This window comes from Sitophilus oryzae, unplaced genomic scaffold (assembly GCF_002938485.1).
Source record: "Sitophilus oryzae breed Bouriz unplaced genomic scaffold, Soryzae_2.0 scaffold_1442_pilon_pilon, whole genome shotgun sequence".
In the NCBI taxonomy this organism is placed as follows: Eukaryota; Metazoa; Arthropoda; class Insecta; order Coleoptera; family Curculionidae; genus Sitophilus; species Sitophilus oryzae.
Window position 1 is genome coordinate 5,779,964 of NW_022146107.1, and position 23,083 is coordinate 5,803,046.

General features: G+C 30.3%; 4 protein-coding genes across 7 annotated transcripts in view; 2 read left to right on the top strand and 2 right to left on the bottom strand.

Moving 5' to 3' along the window:
• LOC115877120 (protein dopey-1 homolog) overlaps positions 1-6,079 on the top strand; it is a 51,169-nt gene extending 45,090 nt beyond the window's left edge. Inside the window, exons 21-23 of one of the 3 annotated variants that reach the window (XM_030893232.1) lie at positions 2,606-2,617; positions 5,107-5,274; positions 5,328-5,700. In XM_030893232.1, the coding sequence (XP_030749092.1) occupies positions 2,606-2,617; positions 5,107-5,274; positions 5,328-5,700 (553 nt within the window). Of the gene's footprint in view, positions 1-2,605; positions 2,618-5,106; positions 5,275-5,327 lie in introns of all 3 variants that reach the window. The other 2 variants (XM_030893231.1, XM_030893233.1) reach the window with 2 other exon arrangements.
• Positions 6,080-10,580: 4,501 nt separating this feature from the next.
• On the bottom strand, positions 10,581-16,100 carry LOC115877123 (signal recognition particle 54 kDa protein). The gene is made up of 9 exons (XM_030893238.1): positions 15,706-16,100; positions 15,460-15,636; positions 15,174-15,403; positions 14,945-15,095; positions 14,739-14,887; positions 14,401-14,662; positions 13,921-13,985; positions 13,742-13,869; positions 10,581-10,961 (listed from the first exon to the last, which is right to left on the bottom strand). The coding sequence occupies exons 1-9, from the start codon at positions 15,781-15,783 to the stop codon at positions 10,675-10,677; spliced, it is 1,527 nt and encodes a 508-aa protein (XP_030749098.1). The 5' UTR covers positions 15,784-16,100; the 3' UTR covers positions 10,581-10,674.
• Positions 16,101-16,190: 90 nt separating this feature from the next.
• Positions 16,191-20,215, top strand: LOC115877121 (transmembrane channel-like protein 7). The gene is made up of 4 exons (XM_030893235.1): positions 16,191-16,485; positions 16,539-16,701; positions 16,758-16,851; positions 17,014-20,215. The coding sequence occupies exons 1-4, from the start codon at positions 16,320-16,322 to the stop codon at positions 18,901-18,903; spliced, it is 2,313 nt and encodes a 770-aa protein (XP_030749095.1). The 5' UTR covers positions 16,191-16,319; the 3' UTR covers positions 18,904-20,215.
• Positions 20,216-20,619: 404 nt separating this feature from the next.
• On the bottom strand, positions 20,620-22,077 carry LOC115877124 (ribonuclease H2 subunit C). Of its 2 annotated transcripts, XR_004049289.1 has the most exons (4): positions 21,748-22,077; positions 21,446-21,678; positions 20,870-21,388; positions 20,634-20,770 (listed from the first exon to the last, which is right to left on the bottom strand). XR_004049289.1 is itself a non-coding variant. In XM_030893239.1 (3 exons), exons 1-3 carry the CDS (start codon positions 21,893-21,895, stop codon positions 20,744-20,746), a joined length of 408 nt encoding a protein of 135 aa, XP_030749099.1. In that variant the 5' UTR covers positions 21,896-22,074; the 3' UTR covers positions 20,620-20,743. The 2 variants fall into 2 exon arrangements, 1 of the variants encoding a protein (XP_030749099.1); XM_030893239.1 differs by lacking the exon at positions 20,870-21,388 and having other exon boundaries at positions 20,620-20,770; positions 21,748-22,074.
• Between the last annotated feature and the right edge of the window lie 1,006 nt (positions 22,078-23,083).

Genomic DNA, 23,083 nt, shown 5'->3' on the forward strand with positions numbered 1-23,083 from the left:
CATTATAAAGAACTTTAAACGTTTTTAAATGTCGATTGTTTATAATAAATTTTGAGTTGTATATCAGTGGCGTGCAATAATCTAGGCGAAAAGGTGTTGCCCACCCCAGACAATACAATAAAATATTTGTTTTTATATCTTTACATTATAACTTATTACTAATCCAACAAATCGCATTAAGCATTTTTTATCTTATTTTAATTCTAGAGATTGCGTAAAATAATTTTCGAGTACTGCGCAATTCCTACATAAAATTTACCATAAAGTAGCGATGGGAACTATCGAATGAATTAGACTATCGAATGGTTAATGAATGAATGATTTCAACTATCGAATGGTTTTATTCGAATAAAATCATTCATTCATTTGTATACTAAAGCATATGTGACAACCTCGCCGTGCGACTAAATGGTTATCGTTGAGCCACGACTACCTATCGAATGCTTTTGATAAATGAAATTTAGTATTCGTTTGATTTTTGTATGCGTCACTGGCATTATTAGTTCTTCCAAATTTTTATAACTTCGCCGTATAAATACTGTGCTATTTTTGCGTTTATTAAAATAGTTAAAATACTAAAATAGTAGTTATTTTTTAATTTTATTTATTCACGATTGTGTGCATGTGCAGGTGGTCAAAATTTTTCCGAAAATTTGTGTGGTTTTCCGTAGCCCGATCTTTCAGTTATTTAATTTTATATTTTATTAGTTGAACTTAATAATCATATTTAAGTAATGTGGTTAAGTAAATGGGGGGTTATCGAACTCAAACTATGGGGTGAGAAAATTAAAATGAAAGTTTTACACGTGCCAATTTAAAAAAAAAGTTAACGATGTTTGTATTTTGTTTATGCTAATTCTCTTACATGTAGTTTTTTGCGAAGAAATATTTCTTTATTTTTTAAAGTAAATGCCAGTAAAAGTAAATATAATTTTTAAATAGTAATATAAAGCACCTAATATAAATAATTTTGATTTCTAATTTTTTATTTATATTTTCCTTTCATTACACTGCATGCTTAGAAAATTAATAAATGTTTATATTTCATGATTTAAAAATTTGTTGTTAATATAACAAATTAGTTTTGTAATTATTATTTAATAAACTAACGTTGCCACACACAAAAAATTTAGAGACTATATTATTTTTAAATAGGATCTAATATAAATAATTTTGACATCTAATTTGTTGTTTATATTTTGCTACTACTTAAAAAAAATATTTATATTAAATGATTTTAAATTTTGTTGTTAATAGGTATAACAAATTATTACTGTTATTATTATTTATTAAACCAGTCTTTGCTTAAAAACATTAAAAATCATTTTCCTACATCCAAAATAACAAGTATTATTGCAGTGTAACAACAGAATATTAATAAAAAAAAGCAGAATATATAGACATACTATCCCTAACTAACTAAAGCCAAACAATAATATTCTTTGCTAATATCAACTAATACCAAAATATGGCAACAGCGCCCTTCATAATGTATTTTCTGTGTAAATACTAGCACCTCAATAAAAAAAATAATGTGTCCTTATCTATATCTGACTCCGCAAAAAATCAAAGATGCCGGCTTCTTTCATAGCTATCGGGTTTCTCGGAAAGAAACCTACGTCGCCGGGCGACAACTAAAATTCAGTTAATATTTTATTATAATCGATCCTGACGAATAAATGAATTTTATAAATGAATGAATTTTATAAATGAATGGTTTTTGCTACCGAATTACTAGAATACAATATTTCAAGGCAGATGACGGATCTATTCGATAATTTTTATTCGAATAGTTTTCAACGAATGTTTTCTTACTAACTATCGAATTATTCGAATGAATTGCAACTATCGAATGTTTCTATAGTATTCATTCGATAGTTCCCACTACTACCATAAAGTCATAAAGGCACTCCATATAATTTACACGAAGACGAGGGGGTCTGGGGGGATTTACTTTATATTTCGTCTCTTATGGGGTGGTAAAAGTTGCCCCTTAGTGAATCTTCCACGTACTCTACAGACCCCAGTGACTGGAAGGCCAATGTGTAAGGAAGAGATAGAATAAGGAAGTACGAGTGGTTTAAGGAGGTACGAAGTTTTTGTCGGAGTCGCGCGTCCTGTGCAGCGATGCCATATCTGAAGAAAATCCCCAATATATTTAAAAAATAATTATTTTGATTACCTAATTAATGACTTATGCTATACTTATTTTACTATTTTGTCAATTTTTGTCTACCGTGCTTTGATTTGCACTGGACGCCACTTTTACATACCATCTTAAAATATGAAATGTTTATCAAACTGCATGTCATAGTTTTTGTGTGAAACTTCGTGATTTGAGAGTATAAAAAATAATTTTTAAAAATAACATTTTATAACTCAAGTTATTTTCTTATGATCTGTAAAGCCTGTGTCCTCTGTTATTCTGTTTATGGTAATTAATTTCTCTCTCTCTGTTGATATAAATAAATCGTTAATGTATTGAATCACTAGAAATTTTGGATTACTTTGTATTTAAAAATATTTATAATTTGCTAGTTACTATGTATTTTAATCAAGATTATTTATTTTGTGCTTTATTTGATGGGCTTCCTGGTTTCTACAGAATCAATAACAGGTAAATAACTCTTTTAACACACACTATATAGACATTTAGCGTTCACCTTTGATCCCTACCTCTAATATTACTAATTTGATGTTTTTTTATTTGTTTGTCTTCACACTATGTTCATAACATAAAATGTGATATATGATTTAATATATTGGATTCTTAACACATATTGCCTATTAAAACGTTCTCTCATTAAGCTTATCATATATTGCTTTATTACATTCACTAACGTTAAATAATAAAATCTGATTATTTCTAGAATTATTGTTTGAAAAAATTCTTTTAGTACAGTGATATACCGGGTGGTGCATCGATGGAAACATAGGAAATCCAATGCAAATTTTGAACTGTCCAAATATGCTTCCTATTAATTTTACGGTTAAGTCGTAAATAAGTTTTTTAAAAGTCTACGTATTCTGAAGTTATTGACTGTGTTATTTTTCTGGGGTTAGTGTCCCCGAAATACATTTCTGTAATTTAAAACTGATGCGAATGAGGCAAAAGCCTAACGCTTAGAAAATACAATTGGTCATTGACAAAATTATAAGATAACAACTTACGTCGGCATTTGCCTGGTTTTGCATTGTTACCAGTTTTAATTTAAAAATAGATGAAGTTTTTCTAAAATTACTTAAAATCGGTTTATCCAAAATTGTTCAAATTCCGCATGTATATTCAGCATTGGCAGACCTTAAAAAACCTCTACGACTTCGCTGTAAAATGAACAGGGGAGACAAAATCTAGACTATGTTTTCAACAAAGATGCATCACCCGGTATAACATGTTGTATTTATTGATCTTTTTATAATTATAGTTTATTTTATATATTGTTACTGAAGTACCGGGAATTTGAGTGCCGAGTCCCGGCTTGATAGCTCAAAAGAACATGTGGAAGCTGAATAGTGAATAGCTTCGGAAACAGGATTTCCCGGTTCTGAACCCTAATATATTTAAATAAAAATTAAAAAAAAACTCCCTGTATGTATTTTGAAGACTAAAGCCTCATTCAGAAATTAGTGGAATAAATTATTGGTTTCAATTACACTTCATACTTAAAAATTTACATATCATTCACAATGTCTAATACAATTAGAATTAATAGAATATCCTAACAGCTAATAATCTCCTTAAGCTAATAATTAGGTTATAATGCAATAAACTTTTCATATCTAACCACAATTTCTCTTTACGGATAATAATCAAAGATTGATCAAAGGCCAAAATGACAGTACTGGCTAATTTTTAAGTATAATTAGTGGCAAAAGTTAAAAGTATGTTAACTTTTTCTACTATTTGAAAATTACTAGCTAATTTTGTAATTCTGAATACTTACATTGAAATGATATAAACGAACTTCTTCGCTAATCGAAACCAGTAATTTCGAGGTTCCGAATCAAGCTTAAAATCTCATTCCAAATTCGAAATTAGTGATATAAATTAGTGGCTTTATACTCTATACTTAAAAGTTTAAGATCATTCACAATGTCTAAAAAAATAAAATTAAAATTAATAGAATATCATAGCAACAACTTGCGGTAGTCAATTGTATCCATAGAGAAAATTTAATAATTAGCTTATGAAACAATACAGTTTTCATTTCTAACCACAATTTCTCTTAACTAACAGCGTTTTCATGGAGCGGAGCGTCCGCGCGGACCGTCCGCGACTTCGAGCAAGTACAATGAGTTTATATGAATAATTTCACATGGGTCGCGTATGCTCCGTCTGGATGACGGCCACATATAAACACATTAATATAAAAACACGCGGACGGTCCGCTCCATCTGAAAGCGCTGTTAGAGTTGTTACCTTTTTCTTCTAATTGAAATTTATTACCACTAATTTTGACGTTCTGAATGCTTACATTGAAATTAAAGAAACAAACTTCTACGCTAATTGAAATCACTAATTTATTCTACTATTTACACAGGTGCCCGGTGGCGTAGAGGTACAGGCTCTCGTCTACCAATCTCAAGGTTGTGGGTTCGAATCCCACACCCGGCATTTCATCAGCCGACTATTTTTATTAAAATTTTTATTATTTTTTATTAAAATAAAAATTGTTTGGGTACCTAGGTCGACTCAGCCTTAAATGAGTACTTGGGATTCACAATCCTGAGGTAATAATAGGCGGTTGAAGCGTAGTGCTAGCCACATTTCCTTCCTTGTATACCGAACGGCTCCTGTAGGGCAAGCTGTTACCTGGCTACTCCCAAGGCGTTAAACGCTATGTACGGGAGCTATTCTTGTTATATTGTTATAATGTAGAGGTTCTGAATGAAGCTTAACCAAACATTCGAACAAAATGTATACCGCTTTTTCGTCTTCTTAAAATCACTTGAAGATTAGCCTCTTTTATTTTGTCAGAAAGGTTTAGAAAGACCGTGTATAAATCAAATGCGACATTTATTTTATGAACATTATAAGATGTAATGTTTTAATAGTTCAATAATAATCTATATGATGTACAACAACTAATACCTATTTAAAAACAGTTCCCATATAAAGTTGATGTCTACACTGGATGCAAGTTGGGCAACAAATAGCAACAATGGACTTCATGCTCTCGGCCATCCTCATTGGTTGAAATTACAACTCTCTACTGCAAAACTATTAGATCTAGCCCTATTATTGCCAGCTACAACTTTACCACAATTCCAGATGTAAGAAACTATTACTATTGATAATGTTCACACCTATATTAATAATTTTTAAGGTATCGGTGGGCATTTGTGGGAGACGATCTTATACGTAAATCAGGCACTCCGCATACAGCTTCGTTTACACCGCACGTAGTTAGAATAGCAGAATTAATGGATAGGAAATATGCCGATACCCATATAGGCATTTTACCAATGAAAAGAAACGAACTGCTTTTAACCAGGAACAGCATTAGTCAACTGGAAGACCTTCACAGTTTCTTTAAAACGCTTAGTTCTTGTTCAAATAGGCATAGGAGTGAGTGTAGTAAAACAGTGACCACCGATAATTTGTTTACAGATCGCCAGTCGGATAAAAAATTGGATATGATTTTGGAAAAAATCGATAGGGTCGTTGAAGCGGATTTTCTAGACAAAATTCCAAGATAGAGAATCTCTAATATTCTAAATGTTTTCTGAATTAAAATATCAGCGTTTTCTATAAACAAAATAATGAAGAGAGTTTTCAGAAAAAAGTGACAAGATATTGCCTATGATTTATTATATTTTGCCCAAAGAAATCAGTATTAAACACGGTGCATTTATAATATATTATTTGCATTAAATCTAATATTAGCCGAATTTTGTTATTTCAGAATGTTTTTAAATATATCAAATATTTATGTTAAAATATTATTTAGTTCTAAACGATGTTATATATCTGTCAATAGGGTAGGTGCAATTTGATTATCAAATTAAATACAGCATTTATACAGATTGTGATTTTATATTGTGATGTTATTAAAAAAATGTGGGTGTTATTGCCTAATTTGTTTGTTGTATTATTTTAGTTTAAGAATAAACACGTTTTGGTAAAATTTTTGGTATTACTTCTCACTGTTAAGCTAATGTATACACAAAGTTGCAGCAGACTGTAGGCTAACTAAAATTCACAGTTCTCACAATATTTTTCTCAAGATACAGGTTGCCCTGAGTCATATACAGGGTTGTTCACCACATACGACACGGAGTATTGTAGCTAAACGATTAGATTTTTACAAATTGTAAGATTTGGGTTCGTTGAAGGACTATTAGAGCTACAATTTAAAAATATTTTTATATGATACAGAGTGTCCCAAATAAATAAAAAATATCAAAGTTGCATTTTTTTAAAATGGAACACCCTGTATATTATTACATTTTTAGTTTCTACGACTAAAATAAAGGTAAATTTGATAAAGGTTTATTAAACCTAAATAAAGGTAAAGACTAAAATAAAGGTAAATTTGATAAAGGTTTATTAAACCTTTATCAAATTTACCTTTATTTTAGGTTATTTTATATTATTTTTAGGTTATTTTATTACACTTAAACCTTACCGTTCTTGAAATATTTTCAATTTTGTGAAATTGCAGTCAAAATTTTAAGGCTTCATTTCTCCAAGGGTATCAAAGTTTTTAATACTAAATATTTAAGTTTATTTATTGATCAGTTATTGTGTTGTAATAATAAAAATTATACTACCTTATACAGAGTGTCTAAAATTTTATTTTAAATAATTACTAGCTTTAAACGGCAATAACTTGTTTAATTTAAATGGTACACCCTGTATATTTCATGAGAATCAGATGCACAATTTAATGGTCTCTCAAATTGTATTATACCATTTTTTACCTATAGCTTCAAGTTTCCGTAGAAAACGCATTTTCTTGTAATTTTAAATTCATTTATCAATATACCGATGGAATACTGACATTTTAGATTATTTTCAAAGATGTACCAAATTTTTAAAGAGTACAGATACTAATATTGTCGATATAGTTTGTTTATTTCATTAAAAAATAAAAAAAAACTGTTTAAATATTGGTATATTTAATTAATGGTATACTCTTTTATGAAGATTTAAATAGTTTTCTTTTTGCATACAAATGGGCTAGTAATATTATCATTTTGTTAAAAATGATAATATTACTAGCCTATATATTTTGTACATTTGTTGCTTTAAAAAGAATCTAAAATGTCAATATTCCATGGGTATATTTATAAATGAGGTCTAAATTATAAGAAAATGCATTTTCTACGAAAACTTGAAAGGATAGGTAAAAAGTAGTATAATACAGTTTGATAGACAATTAAATTATGCATCTGATTTTCCGAAAATATACAGGGCGTTCTATTTAAATTAAACAAGTGATTGCCGTTTAAAACTAGTAATTATTTAAAATAAAATTTTAGACACTCTCTATAAGGTAGTATCATTTTTACTATTGCAACACAATAACTGATCAATAAATAAACTTCAGTAAATATTTAGTATTAAAAACTTTGATACCCTTGGAGAAATGAAGCCTTAAAATTTTTACTGCAATTTCACAAAATTGAAAATATTTCAAAAACGGTAAGGTTTAAGTGTGATAAACCTTAATAAAATTTACCTTTATTTCAATCGTAGAATCTAAAAATAGAATAATATACAGGGTGTTCCATTTAAAAAATTACAACTATAGCATTTTTTACTTATTTGGGACACTCTGTATCTTCTAAAATTATTTCTAAATTGTAGCTCTAATAGTCCTTCAACGAACCCAAAACTTAAAATTTATAAAAATCTAATCGTTTAGCTACAATACTCCGTGTCGTATGTGGTGAACAACCCTGTATAGCAGGGGTGGCCGACTTTTCTGTATATGAGATCTACTTTTTATCTCAAAATTGTGTCACGATCGACTTTTTCTCATAGGCGTAGTTTAAGGGGAGGAAGTGATATGAAATGCATACAATGTTTATACATTGTGTTTCAGCATAAGGCGTATTTCAGCGAGGTATGGGTAGATAACTAACTATTCAAAACTATTTTCTATCCTTCTTTAAATTATTTATTAAGTTTTCGACATATAGGCTCATAAAGAAATTAAATTTCCAGACCCAACTTTGATAGCAGCATTCCAAGGATAGCGTTTTATCAACTGTATAACAAATATATAACAAAAACAAATGTATAAGTTGTTGTACCATTTCTTAATTCCAAATCCTAAAGTATAGAAACAAAAATGTACATCTTACTTTACTTTGTAAATAACAATAACAATAATTATTTAAAGCGCCAAAAAACTCACGTCAAGAAGAGTTAAAAGAACATGGATAATTATTAATAATGTTTACTGGAATATTTTCCCGGTGTACATATTTCCAAATATCTTCTTCAAATTTTGAGGCTTGAAGATCAAATTAGTTGGTAAATCATAATTTCACTTTCTAATGCCGTTTGATCCATATGAAATATCCGATTTTTTTAGCTAATGCCTTTCACAATTAAATCTTTTTTAAAAGGTGAAGATTATTAATCCCACAATTTCTTTATTTTTTCCAAAAGTCCTGGAATTACCTCAACATCTTCAATTACTTGCTTAGGATTTCCGCGGCGATCGACCAAATTTGCCTTGCGATCGACCGGTCGATTGCAATCGACTTCTTGCTCACCCTTGATATATAGCATTATATCGGCCGGTGGTGTTCATGTCAAGAAATACGTAAAACCGTCTAAGGTCTTCCTTTCTTTCGTCAATTGTCTATAGGTTTGGTGCATGCCTCGCCGGTGCTGCCACCATCGGGGAATACTGTAAACAGCCGACTAAACAAATACACCTCTATGAAATACATAACACACAGGTACATAATTATAATTTTAGAACATTTCCATAAAAAATCTAAGCACTAGTTGATTAAAACGAAGGATACTAGTAATATTGATTAAATTATGCCTATTTCATTTTTTGATTTTGTAATGGGCACTTTGTTTACTCGTTTCGTCGAGCTGCCTGAATCCGTTTTTGCTTTTCATCAAATCAGTGTGATAAAGCTGAGAAGTTGTAAAATGTTGTTCCGGGAGAGTGGTATTGAGTGTTATTGCCCCTAACAATCACGCAACTATGCTCTCCTTTTCGTGTGACAATTTTTCGACAATGTTATTATTTAAAATTGTCACTAAATAACTTAATTTTTACTTCTTTACCCTTCTTTTTCACTTAATTTTTATTACCCGAAACAGCGGTACATCGCACAAATTTCGTACCTTTAATTAGTTACCGTAATTTACAACTAAAATACTTAAATACAGGTCATCAGATTTTAATCGGGAAAATTTAATAGACGATAGAACTTGCAAAAATAAAACAAAAAGTTCATATCAACTTGTAAGATTTAAAGCTTCCTTTTCGAGATACAGGGTGTTAAAGTTAATTAAAAAAGAAAAAAAAATTAGATATTTGAAAAACTATTTAATCGATTTTGATATAACCTGACCCGTTTATAATACTTACTATGGGACTTAATTTGATGTAATTAGATTTTAGTTTAACGGCCAGGGGCGGCGGTGGGGCATCACTGTTAAATTATGTTAAAGGAAAAAAAGGCACGCCACTACTTTTTTAGAAGTTTAATATTATTTTTGGATTTAATAATTAAAAATATACTTTTTTTGTCTTCTAATTTTTTTGTCTATCTTGCTTACTTCTTGCGAAAAAAAATAAATTCATTTATTCACTCCATCCTGGAGTGTTTTTTCGCAAGAAGTAAGCAAAATAGACAAAAAAATCAGGAGACAGAAAAATAATATTTTTAATTACTAAATCCAAAAATAATATTAAACTTCTAAAAAAGCAGTGGCGTGCCTATTTTTTCCTTTAAAATAATTTAACACTGATGCCCTACAGCCGCCCCTGGCCTTTAAACTAAAATCTAATTACATCAAATTAAGTCCCATAGTAAGTATTATAAACGGGTCAAGTTATATCAAAATCGATTAAATAGTTTTTCAAATATCTTCATCTTTCTTTTTTAATTAACTTTAACACCCTGTGTCTCGAAAAGGAAGCTTTAAATCTTTCAAGTTGATATGAACTTTTTGTTTTTTCAAAAAAGTTCTATCGTCTATTAAATTTTCCCGATTAAGATCTGAGACACCCTGTATATTGTGACAAAGCCACGATTATAATAATGCGATGAACCGGTTACCGTTTATGTAACCGGGACTGCGTGAAATACAGAGCCGGAAAGTTCTGATTTCTGCCGTACCGAGCGCTGCTGTCGAAATTTTTAAAATCAACTGAAATGCACCAAGCCTATACCGCCGGCGATAATTTAGCCTGTTTATATCATATTTAAACAGGCAAACTTTTTACAACGTTTCCCATGATGAGCCACATTCTGTTTTAGACAAAAACTTAATTTTAAAACATAATTACTATTTAAAATTATCTATAATATATTTCAAAATTAAACCTTAATTGATTTATATTTTTTCATTCAGTTGAAGTAAATAAAACATCATGTTTAAATAACCAAATTTTAATTAAATTTCTTTTAAACACAATTAACATACAGAATTATTACATTCATTCATAAACATGACTTATTATTTCAATGTTACTTTCCACCAAATCCTCCCATTAAATTCCCTAAACCTCCTAGTCCACCAGCAGCTCCGGACTGTAACTGTCTCATCATATTTTGCAAGCCAGACATTCCACCCATTTGGTGTAGTACTCGTGGGTCCATCATGCGCGCCATTTGCTGGTTCAACTTAGCCATTTGATTCTGATTGACGTTTTTGGCCATATCTCCGCCTTTAAATAAGCCTTTAATTCCGCCCATTTTCTTAACGACGGCAGCGAATTTGGTATATTGGGTAATCAACTCCTTTACTTCTCTTTCTAAAGACAAGAAATTTAACCAATAAATTTGCTATTGATGTGGTTCATTTAGATTTGTTTAAATTAGTTGATCCTTAGTACAGGGTGTGGCAAAAAGTTTGCAGTAAACGCGAAAAAAAATTTTATTAGAATTTATAAAAAAAATGAAATTTCTTCAGCATACTTAACAAAAAAAAACATTTTGGCATATGTCATACACCTCTCAGGGCGGCAAATTACAAAAATCTTTATATGCAAAAAGTGGGGTGAGGTGACAAAATATTGCAAAAAAATTTTAATTTTGGTTTGAGAAAAATCAAATTTATGAGAACATTTAGAATAAAAAGAAAAAAATAGATATTCAGAACATGTAATCCTTCTTTCTGGGCATGTTGCCGAGTAAATGTCAACATTAATACTGTAACTTGCAGATTAAATCAATAAATTAATACCTAAATCTGTATAATAATACTAGTTGAAGCCTGGCGCATCCGCCACGACATCAGGAAAAAAAATACTTTTTATTTTTTTTTAATTAAACGAAAAACAAAAAATCCGGCGACAACAGTTTTTAGAAGAGCCTTTAGAGATCTTTTAGTAAAAAAAGCAACTTTCTACAGCAAGTCGTTACTTCAGTAGAGACGACACAGATATACATTAGCATTTTATATACAGTGGCGGACAAAAGTATGGAAAGATTTTTTATTTCCTATTTTATCTCGCTCAAACAAATAATACAGCTTAAATATTTTCGTATGCTAACAACCGCATAAATATATCAAATATTCACAAGATAATTTTTTATTCTAACTACATTGTTTATTTTTATCAACATATTTTGTTTACACTTCGGACAAAAGTATGGAAAGCTTTTTTCTTGTTGATATTTTTGCTGTTGTGATCGATTTGTTTAGTTTGATTTTATTGCAAAGGCAAGCAACATATTGTTAAAATGGGTAAAAATAAGTATTTGTCTGAGGACTTACGCAACAGAGTTATAGAGTTAAAAAATAGAGGTGTTTTGATTTTTTTGAATTTTGTTTTGAAACAGTGTACAATTGCCAAATCATTAATGATTTCAGAAGGAGCAGTTTCGAAAATTTTAAAAAAGTACCGAACATTGGGAGCTACAACTAACCGACCAAAATCGGGGCGTCCCCGAAAAACCACCCCTTTTATAGAAAAATTCATTAAAAAGATTTCTCTAGCAGACCCACACAAATCTTCCCGGCAAATAAAAGAGGAAATATGTGACAATTTCAATATCAATGTTACTGATCGCACCGTGAGACGACGCTTGTGTGAGGTAGGACTTCTGGGAAGAGTGGCCGTTAAAAACCTTTGCTCTCAAAAAGAAATCGGAAGAACAGAATTCGGTTTGCTCAAAACCATTTAAATTGGACATTTCAAAATTGGAACACAGTGCTTTGGAGTAATGAGAGTGAATTTAAAATATTTGGTTCTGATGGTAGATCATTTGTGAGAAGGCCAGTAGGTAAAAGATATGATGCAAAGTACCAGAAGCCAACAGTAAAGCATGGAGGTGGTAGTGTTATGATCTGGGGGTGCTTTTCACGAGCTGGGGTTGGTCCGCTAGTAAAGATAGAGGGAAAAATGGATCGCTTTATGTAAAGGGACATTCTGCAAAATAACATGTTACCATTTGCCGAAGAAGAGATGCCCCTAATATGGAGATTCCAGCAGGACAATGATCCCAAACACGCCTCACGATTGGTAAAAAAATGGTTTTTGGAGGCAAACGTGGATGTTTTGGAATGGCCTTCTCAGTCGCCAGACTTAAACCCAATTGAACACCTTTGGGAGCCTTTCGAAAGAAAAATTCGATTAAGGGCTATTCACAATGCGACAGATTTGTGGGAGATACTCCAAGATGAATAGCAGAACATTCCTTTGGAAATTTGTCAAAACCTTGTGGATTCCATGCCAAGAAGATGTAAAGCAGTCCTTCAGGCCAAAGGTTACGCAACTAAATATTAGATTTTAGGATTTGTTTCTTTATAAAATTATCTTTCCATACTTTTATCCATAGTAATTTTTATGTTTTTTAGTAAAAGAAAAATAAGAAATTATTTTTGAAAATTAAAACTAAATATCCATAAATTACAAAACGTTGTTTCATTTAATATATTTAAAATTAGTTTAAAAAGAAAGTTACACAAAATATTTTAGGAAAAAAAATATTTCCATACTTATGTCCACCACTGTATGTAGATAATAGAGCTGTAATACTGGGGAATCCCTGTAGTCCTAATTTCGACAAAAAAGAAAGGGGGGGAAGTAATTTTCTCGGTGTTATTACCTTATCGTTTGCTGAATGTTTATATTATATGGTATATTATAAATACTATAAAGAAAAATACTATTTTTGTAAAAAGCATATGCTAATTAGACTCAAAAGTAGAGAATCGCTTTAAAAAATGTTAAAAAATAGAGGAAACGTTCTCGTTTATGCTTAAATATGTTTGTACTCATACATGCTCTTATAAGGGAACGTTTCCGCACAATGATACTGAACGTTGGCGAATATAAGTTTATAATTTATTTGAACACGTTTAAAAGCAAATAAAACTAAATAAAAAATTTTGTTTTACCATGCATTAATAGCATGCGATCGAAAAGTTCTTGTATTATTTTCCAATATGAAATATCTCTGAACATATAAAACCCACTTGATATAAGACTATAATGATACAGAACGTATGACAGTTTATATATGTATAAAATTGTATATAAACCTCTTAACTAAACTATCTTATAAAATTATACACAAGTGATAATACCTGTGACTCCAGATCCCTGTGATACTCTTATCACTCTGGATGGCTGTTTTGAGAATAGTTTTGCACCATCTCTATTGTCAAGTTCTTTATCATTCATGCTGTCCATAATTGTCATAAGTTTCTTTAATCTAAACAAATAATTATTTATTTTTTATATACAATAAAATTAAATGACTCACCTTGCCATAGATTCCTGTTCACTACCTTTTGACATAAAATCTTGACTAAACCCTGGAATCATACCCTAGACAAAAACATAAAATCAAATATAATAAAAATGATCAGTATAAAAGGTTGTAAGAAATTATGCCAAGAATAATGGCAGGAAATAGATGTGTTAGTGCACGACAGAAAATTATTAAGAGTGAGAACATCTCTAGAAGTTTGCACAAAGACTGAGATGGCTGGGCCACATTGAAAGAATGGCCGAAGCAAGAATTCCTAGTATGATAATGAAACGTGAAATAGGTGGAAAGAGAAGGAGGGGTAGACTGAGAACCAGATGGAAAAAGGATGTTGAAGAGGACTTGAAAAGGATAAGAGTAGATGGATGGAGAATAAAGGCGAAAGACGGAAACAAATGGAGAAAGATAACCAATCAAGCCATGAGCTTTTTAGGCTCTTAGAGCTATTACATACATATATATAAAAGGTTGTACCATAATTTGTGAAAAAGGTCCCATCTTCATTATATTTTGAAATTGTTCATACATATCTCTTAAAGTAAATTCTCCATGTTTAATTTTCTCAAGTAGTTCTTCATTGTCTTCCAGCTTCAATTCGTTAACTTTATCTATTAAACCTTCAATATCTCCCATACCCAACAGCTTACTAATGAATGGTTTTGTTTTAAATGGCTCAAGATCATCAATGTGTTCTCCTACACCTATGAATATAATTGGACTATTGGTTGCTGCCACCCTAAGAAAAAATATAACTTCTTTAGTTTACATTTTCAGGTCACATTAATTTATTGTTATGCCATTTCTATACTTACGCACTAAGCGCCCCACCTCCTTTTGCATGTCCATCTAACTTTGTAATAATTACTGATCCTACATCTACTTTCTCTTTAAAAGCTCTTGCTTGTGCTTCACAAGCTTGACCTATTGTTGCATCCATCACAAATACTATATTATCCGGTTTCTAAAAAAAACATATGTAAATTTAAATAACAGGATTTAGCAAAAATAAAAATAATACTATAGCATTTGCAACGGACAACATTTCCTCAAATAAAGAGTCTTCCTGTTTGTGTCTACCGCTAGTATCTACAATAATAATTTCAAAACCCTCCTTTTTAAACATCTCTACACCATCTTGTGCTATTATAACAGGATCTACTTCAGTATAACTAAAAATATAAAATAATTCTTTAATCAATTAATCAATTGACATTCAGTTTTGTCTGTAAAAAATTAACAGTACATACCTTCCATAAAAAGGTATTCTAGCCTTGGTACAATTTTGCTTGACTTGATCATAAGCACCAGCACGAAATGTATCAGCACAAACCAAACATGACTTCCAGTTTTTCTTCTGATAATGATACGCTAATTTTGTACATGTTGTAGTTTTACCTGATCCTTGCAAACCAACAAACATAATAATATTTGGCCGTCCTTTTATAGGCTGATAAGGCTTTACGCCTGGATCAACTAGCTATATTAAAATAAATAAGTATACCAAAATGTCCAATACGTATATAAATCAAGTACCTTGATTAATTCTTTGAAAACTGCACTTTGTATCATACGTCTTTTATTAAGGCCTCCAGCCATTTCATCAAAATCTATTACTGATCTTACATTTTCTCGTAATTTTTTAACCATTTTAATATTAACGTCAGCTTCAAGTAAAGCTGCACAAATCTCTTTGAGCATTCCATTGAGAACCTAATAGTTTTTTAACAAAAGTTAAAAATTATCGAAAACTTTGGAACCTTAACATCTGGTAGAACTTACTTCTTCATTAATTATCGTTGCCTTACTTAATCCTTGTAGGGCTGACGTAATTTTACGTCCTAAATCTGCTAAAACCATTGTTAAGCTTTATTTTACTTCTTGAATATATCAAATAATATGCTTCATCCAGAAAATATCTTATTTAATTTTACAAATACAACGTAAATATTGAAAGTTAAAAGAACTCAAACAGGTTATGGTTATCGTGTCCCAATCAAATCAACGTCAAACTAAACGTAAACAGAATACATAAAAGAATAGCATATATACTCTTTGGTCAATAATTAGAAATGGGCTGGTCATATAAAAAATGGATGTATATGATCAATGCGTATTTTGTATGTTGGGTGCTTGCTTGGGGTGCTTGCTGGTTGCTTGCTTCGCTTGCTTGTCCTATCTATTGCCTATCTATTATTTTCATTTCGACATTTCGATTTCCAGACAGATCGACAGATCTGACATTTCTATTTAAAAAGTGGAGGGGGTGTATTGTCATGTTTTTTTCATTCAATTGTTGTTGAAATACCAAAAAAATGTTTAGTGGTAGTTTAGCTAACAATGTATGTTAGTGAAATACCTATTAGATAGATTAGTGTTGATTGTGAGCTACAAATATGTCGGGGGGAGAGAAAAAGAAAAAAGGTGTTCGATCCCAGGGTTGGGAAGAAGCTGGTTCTGAATTTTATCAAGAAAGTTACCCTGGTGACTCCGATATTGAGGTCTTATGGAAAGACCCCAAAAGATTAGCCACTTTGCTTCCAAGTAAACAGAATAGGGCAGGTAAGTTATTAGGTACATTAATTAAAATTATTTTGCGTGATAAAATCTCATAGGAGCAACCACTATGCGATTAAGGACTAATGATGCAAAGACTTATAGAAGTACTGTAAGAAGACATACCGCAAGTCGATCGCGTAGAGATTCTACAGTACACAGAAGGGCATCAGCAGCTGGAGAAGTACAACAGTCAATGTTGCCTGATCTTTCAGAAATGAGGTAAAAACTGCTAACAAAGAAGAATATTAAGTTTTATTATAATTTTATTGTAACAGGTCAAATGAACAAACTGCTTGGGAAGCTATTATGCTGATTAAAGCATCACCAATTCCCATGGCTAAAAAGAGAGAAGAAAAGTCAAAAATTATGGTAAGGAAAGTAAATGAAGTTATTTTTATTACATTAGTACAGGTAGATTCCTTCCATAAAATTGTTTATTATATTCCTGTTATCTAAAGATTATAAAATAAGATTATAAAAAATTATAAAGCTGGTGTGATAGAAGTCTTAATAAGATTATTTTATTTTTAGAATGAACAACATTTTAGACTACAAGGACTAGAACAGTTTAACTGGAAGAGGAGGAAAGCATGGCATCAGTTTAAAATTCGTTTGATAGAACTTTACCATAAAGTGGAACTATGGCGAAGTGATTTTAAACATATAGAGGGTCATTTTGGAATGGGAGTGGTAGCATTTTTCCGATTCCTGAAGTGGTTATTTTTTTTAAATCTATTTATTTTACTTTTGGTCGGTCTGTTTATAATCCTTCCCGCATTTTTATTAGATTTTCCGCTAAAGAAGATGGATTGTGTAAATTTAGGTAATGATTCAACATGTGATGTTCAATATTTTTGTTCTATAAATGAATCTTCCTTACTTTTGGAAATTATACAGGGTACAGGTAGGCTTGAAAAAACGCCATTATTTTATTCATTCTATTCAAACGAGACATTTTCATATATGACAAACAATACCAAAATGTATTATAATATGCCATTAGCATATATTTTGGTGACATTAATATACTTCTTTTTCTCACTTTATACTATATTACATACTGCAGCTAAAGGTTTTAGAGAAAGAATAGTAGAAGGAGAAGGACAACTTTACCAGTATTCTAATCTTATCTTTGGTGGGTGGGATTTTTGTATTCATAATGAGAAAAGTGCTAGAGTTAAGCATCAAGCCATTTTTAATGAAATTAAAATATATTTGCAGACTGAAAAGTTGGAGGAAGAGCGGCAAAGCAGAACAAGACAGGAGAAATATAAAATTATCTTTTTTAGATTTTTAGTAAATACCATAGTGTTAGCTATATTGACACTATGCTCTTGTGCAATATATTTTATTTTTATTTTATCGACACAACAATTGGGTGTACTTACAGAACATATAGAGGAAAAATTACAAATATTGTTTTATGAATTTCTTCCATCTTTAACAATTGTAGCTTTAAATATGTTTATACCAGTGATTTTTCGATTTTTAATTAGTTATGAGAATTATGGACCTATAGCTGAAATAAGAATTTTATTATTGAGGGCTGTAACTTTAAGATTAGCATCTCTTATAGTGTTTTATGGATCTATGTACTCAAAAATACAGTCTAGGCAAACTGTAGATTGTACTTGCTGGGAATCTTTTGTTGGTCAACAAATTTACAAACTAATATTAACAGACTTTGCTACACATTTAATAATGACTTTTATTATAAATTCATTAAGATCAGTATTAGCAAGGCACATAGATAACAAGTTTATTAAGTTTATTGGAGAACAAACTTTTGATTTACCTAAACATGTATTAGATGTTGTATATACTCAGACATTGTGTTGGATTGGCATATTTTTTGCACCTCTAATATCTATTTTGGGGACAGTTATATTCTTTCTATTATTTTATATTAAAAAATTTGCTTGTTTAATAAATTGCAAGCCAAGTGCAATTGTATACAGGTCATCCAGATCAAATTCAATGTTCATGGCAGTTTTACTAATTTCTTATATAGTAGCACTCGGTCCAATAGCTTTTACTATATCAGAACTTAAGCCAAGTAGATCATGTGGTCCATATAGAGATCTCCCTTCAATTTGGAATTTTATGGTAAAAACATTTCTTGACGCTCCTAATTGGTTGCAGACCACATCAAGCTTTATTACAACCGCAGCATTTGCTATACCAGTATTTATTATCTTAATACTTTTGCTTTACTATTTTACAGCTGTAAATTCTGCAAATAGACATATGGTAAGGGTTCTTAAAAATCAATTAGTTCTTGAAGGCCACGATAAGAAGTTTCTCATTGACAGATTGTATATGTTTATAAAGCAAGAAAATGATAAAAGGGCTAGATTAGCTAATCAGATGATGGATGGCGATACAGAATCACAATATACCAACTCAAATTTTCATAGCTAAAATGCCAGACACTTTTATATACAAAACATATCTGTTTCCAAAAATATCTAATGCCATTTGACCATTATTGAATATTAAAGCAAATTTTAAACTATTTAAATATAAGTAGGTAATCTGTTGCACCTATATATTATTATAAATTGTTCTATCGCTAGCATCGATCTACACTGAACTTTAATTAAAAATAATTTATTATCTCTTTATATTCAATAATGTCCATATATTGTACCCAATTAGTATTAATCCTATCTGTTTTATATTTATATAAATGTGATATTTTACTATTTTTGTTTAATTCAATTAGCTATTTTGTTTACATTTTATGTTTTAGCTACAAATACATTACTACTATAGATATTAAGGGAATAATTAGACATGAAAGTTTAATTCCATCCAAAATTAAGTAAGTCTCTCCAGGAAAAGAATATCATTGTGATTGTTGTCTGTCTTTTAATTCAAAAGTAGATTGCTTTTCCTGTCATATTATGGATCCCATCAAATTCCTGTATTCTTTCACTGGGCATACTATACTTCATAATGCTATAGGAATTATGCAATTTATTTATTGTAAAAGTAATACCGTGAAAATATCGTTCAGGATGATGAAAAAAAAATCTGGTAAAGTTTGAGCTTTTAATATTAATATTAAGAGGTTTGGTTTCATCATCGGGATTTTCTATTTCTCATATAAATAACACGGGGAAACAAATTCCTTTTTTTTTTAATTTATTGCGTTCTAACAAATGACCAATTTACACCGAATACATATTCTTGCAGGAAATTGAACGGTCTTTTAAAAAAGGTCTGATATGAATTTTCATTTAATCAAAAATAAATTAACTCGTTTGAAAGTTAATGAAGGTTAAAGTTCAAAACTTCAAATCGTATATGATCACTTCCACAATTTTTTATATTTTATCACAAAATATTGGCTACAGGAAGTTATCATTAATCATTACAATTTGAAGTAAACATTAACCTTCAATAACTTTCAAACGAGTCGATTAGATGAAAATTCATATCAGACTTTTTTAAGACCATTTAATCTCCTACTAGAATATGTATTGATTTTTACAAAACCCTGATTTGTTAGAACGTAATAAAATTCCAAAGAGAAAAAAAGTTTCCCCATGTTATGGGAAATAGAAAATGACGATGGGGCATCTCTTAATATTAATATTAAAAGCTCAGACTTTACCAGAATTTTATTTTCATCATCCCGAACAATAGGTAAGCAAAAAAGAAAAAAATATTTATTTTTTTGGTGCACCCTAATAAGCAATTATGTAAGTGTATTTGGTTCCAGAGATAATACATAATGAAAATAGTATATAATACAGAAATAGTATATATTCAGCTTTGTCGCCCTAAAGTACCAAGTTTTTTTTGTACTACTTTCGTGAAAATTCTTACTGTATCTTGCAATACCTGTTATATTAATATTATTATTTGTGATATTCTTTATTAGATTGTTAAAGTATAACCACACCTGTGGAAATCTAGAGAAGAATAGAGATATATGTTCCAGTAAATAAATTATATCCTTAATCTATGATTATATAGTAACTACCACATATTACTATAGTTATGAATTTGTGCTGGTGTGGTAGATATTTTAAAATCTAATAGATAAGTAGCTATCTAACTTCTTGTTTAATGTTCTTTATAGTACTGAGATTTGCATAGTTCAATATCTAGTCCATGCCAAAGGTAATATAAATGGAAATATGTAAAAGTTTATTTAATATATTTTAATTTTTTAACAAATGTTTGTTTAATTTTAGCATAACAGAAGGATGTAATAAGGCACATTCTTGGGTTTATATTGATTTACATTCCTTCATTCTTCAGTAATTGGACTGTGTAACTAAAAATATTTTTTTTGTTAAATTTTAATACATAAATGTATATATTATTTGGACACTTTTCACTGTAAATATAAGGTTGCAGTCTTACTTCTACTTACATAAGTCAATGTACTCGTCAAGTATGATTCCAATTTCACTCTTCCTTAGTAGGACTGCAGAGTAGGGTTGCCAGGCTTTCAGAAAAATCCCTGATTTAGGCAAATTGTTCCAGATCCTGGAAAATCATTTTACTATCCCAGACAGAGCCAATCAAATGTTATAATGTTGACAAAGTAAAGAAATACACACTTACGCTTTTTATTATTCTATCACATTTTTTTTTTATTTAGCTTCATTTATATCTATCGTCGTTAATTTATGTTATTTTGGTAATTATATATAAATACCTTAGTTTAAGTATCTAATTTGATTTGATTTGGGTAAAGCATCACAGTTTTTTTTGCTCTTACTTTTTTTGCGTTCCCGGGACTTTGCTATAAAACTGGCAACCCTACTGCAGAGACAGAAATTGATGCCATGAAACCTATGGTTTTTAGGCATTTAGGCACAAATTAGACTAATTAATCAGTCCTATTTAGTTTATGGTATTTGTGAAAAATGCTTGGATTCTTGGAAGGCTAGTAAGATATACAACCTTAAAGAGTGCTAAGAAATAGAGTCTAATATAAACATACCACTTCAGCAATATCTATCCAATCCATGGCTTTTAGAAAATTATCGTTTTTGCTTGGAATCTTGTCCCAATTCCAATAAGTAAATTCGTTAAATTTGTTTATCACATAGAATTTTCTATCATCTTTCTCATTTGTTGGCCTAATACTTTCATGCACTACTAAGCCAACATATCCTTCCGGAATATCAATTTTTTTACCTTTTAAAGGGTAACCTCTAAAGGAACCTTTTAAAACTAAAATAGAAGATGATAATAACTTATTGGCCCTAATGTATATTAAAATGCCTTAAATAATTTACTTACTTTCATTTTCACTCTTTATGTAAGGCTCAAAATATTTAGATACAGGAGTATCACAGTCTGCAAGAATTTTGAAGGGAATACTTTGTACACGGCTGTTTTGGAGCTTATGTAGTATATGATTTTTGCCACTATAAATATGTATAGCCATCTTATTAGAAAACCTTTAGGTTTGTTGATTTATAAAAATTTAAAAAAAATGCAAATGTAAGTAATTAAGAAACCGTTAAAATTATGGTTATGGTGAAAATTGTTTATTCCAGTTGGTTCCAGTCAGGTTCCAGTTTAAGCCAGAGTCTCATGCATCCGAAATCCGATGGTACGACATCCGAAATTTGAAGTTATCGTGTGAAATAAAAAAAGCCTGTCACATACATCCGAAAGTTCGTTCCGAAATTTGACAGTTTTAACATTTTTCTGCTGCGCTGAATAGAGATTCATGTCATGTTTTATTGGAGAAACACTTATAAAAAATAACTTCCTCGCCAAATATCCCGAAATTGCCCACTTCCCACTAAACTTGTTTTTAAAAACAAATGTTTTCAAAAAAGTGAGGTTAAAAACACACGATATCGTACAAAAAGTTAAGCAAAATTTAACTTTATACGACGTCGGATGATTAGTTAAAATTATCGGATAAAAATTGTTGTCAAAATATTTCGACCAATAGGAGCACCGTCGGATCGTCGTGTCATCGGATTTCGGATGCATGAAGCCTAGTTCTCATGGGGCGGAAAATCGCGTTGCGAGCGCGAGTTTTTTTAAAATTGTCCCGCTGCGGGAAAATTTCAACTTTTGGCGGATCCGCAAAAAGTTAAACTATTTTTAACTTTTTAGCGAGTTTTTATAGTCTATCTTTGTCTAATCATGTTCTTTCTTCGTTTAATTTTTAACCTAACTTCAAATTGGGAGGAAAGCTGTTTGTTGATATTGTTTTGGTATTGTTGAAAATTGTTTTGGTAGTTTGAATTTTGATTTTGGAGTTGGGATTGCTTGCTCAGACCTTTTTAAGAAAATATCTCTGACCCACATTCTCCTTTTTTTATTCTATGTTTTTGTAAAGACTTTTTGTTTTTATGCCATTCACAAATTAATATTAATCCAACTATGTACTGCCTTCTCCATTGATAATAGTTATAATTGTTAGCAATATTAGTATCCATAATTACATACAATTTAAATTAATTAATATAATAATATACAAGTTACAAATATTTTTGTTTACTTAAAAAAACACACTTGTCTTGTCACTGTCCCTTTTCAAGTTCTGAAATAAAAAAAAATCACTAGAAAATAATCTGAAATACCCTAAATTTATCTAAAAATCCGCATCCGGAAT

What these genes read in the sequence shown, in the direction of transcription:
- LOC115877123 (XM_030893238.1), bottom strand. Translation starts at nt 15,783, where the DNA reads ATGGTTTTAGCAGATTTAGGACGTAAAATTACGTCAGCCCTACAAGGA. An exon ending in CAACGATAATTAATGAAGAA is followed by an intron (nt 15,637 to 15,705) that starts GTAAGTTCTACC and finishes AAAAACTATTAG; the next exon opens with GTTCTCAATGGAATGCTCAA. An exon ending in TTTTCAAAGAATTAATCAAG is followed by an intron (nt 15,404 to 15,459) that starts GTACTTGATTTA and finishes ATTTTAATATAG; the next exon opens with CTAGTTGATCCAGGCGTAAA.
- LOC115877121 (XM_030893235.1), top strand. Translation starts at nt 16,320, where the DNA reads ATGTCGGGGGGAGAGAAAAAGAAAAAAGGTGTTCGATCCCAGGGTTGG. An exon ending in CCTGATCTTTCAGAAATGAG is followed by an intron (nt 16,702 to 16,757) that starts GTAAAAACTGCT and finishes TTATTGTAACAG; the next exon opens with GTCAAATGAACAAACTGCTT. An exon ending in AAGAAAAGTCAAAAATTATG is followed by an intron (nt 16,852 to 17,013) that starts GTAAGGAAAGTA and finishes TTTTATTTTTAG; the next exon opens with AATGAACAACATTTTAGACT.
- LOC115877124 (XM_030893239.1), bottom strand. Translation starts at nt 21,895, where the DNA reads ATGGCTATACATATTTATAGTGGCAAAAATCATATACTACATAAGCTC. An exon ending in CATAAAGAGTGAAAATGAAA is followed by an intron (nt 21,679 to 21,747) that starts GTAAGTAAATTA and finishes CTTCTATTTTAG; the next exon opens with TTTTAAAAGGTTCCTTTAGA. An exon ending in GGATAGATATTGCTGAAGTG is followed by an intron (nt 20,771 to 21,445) that starts GTATGTTTATAT and finishes AAATATTTTTAG; the next exon opens with TTACACAGTCCAATTACTGA.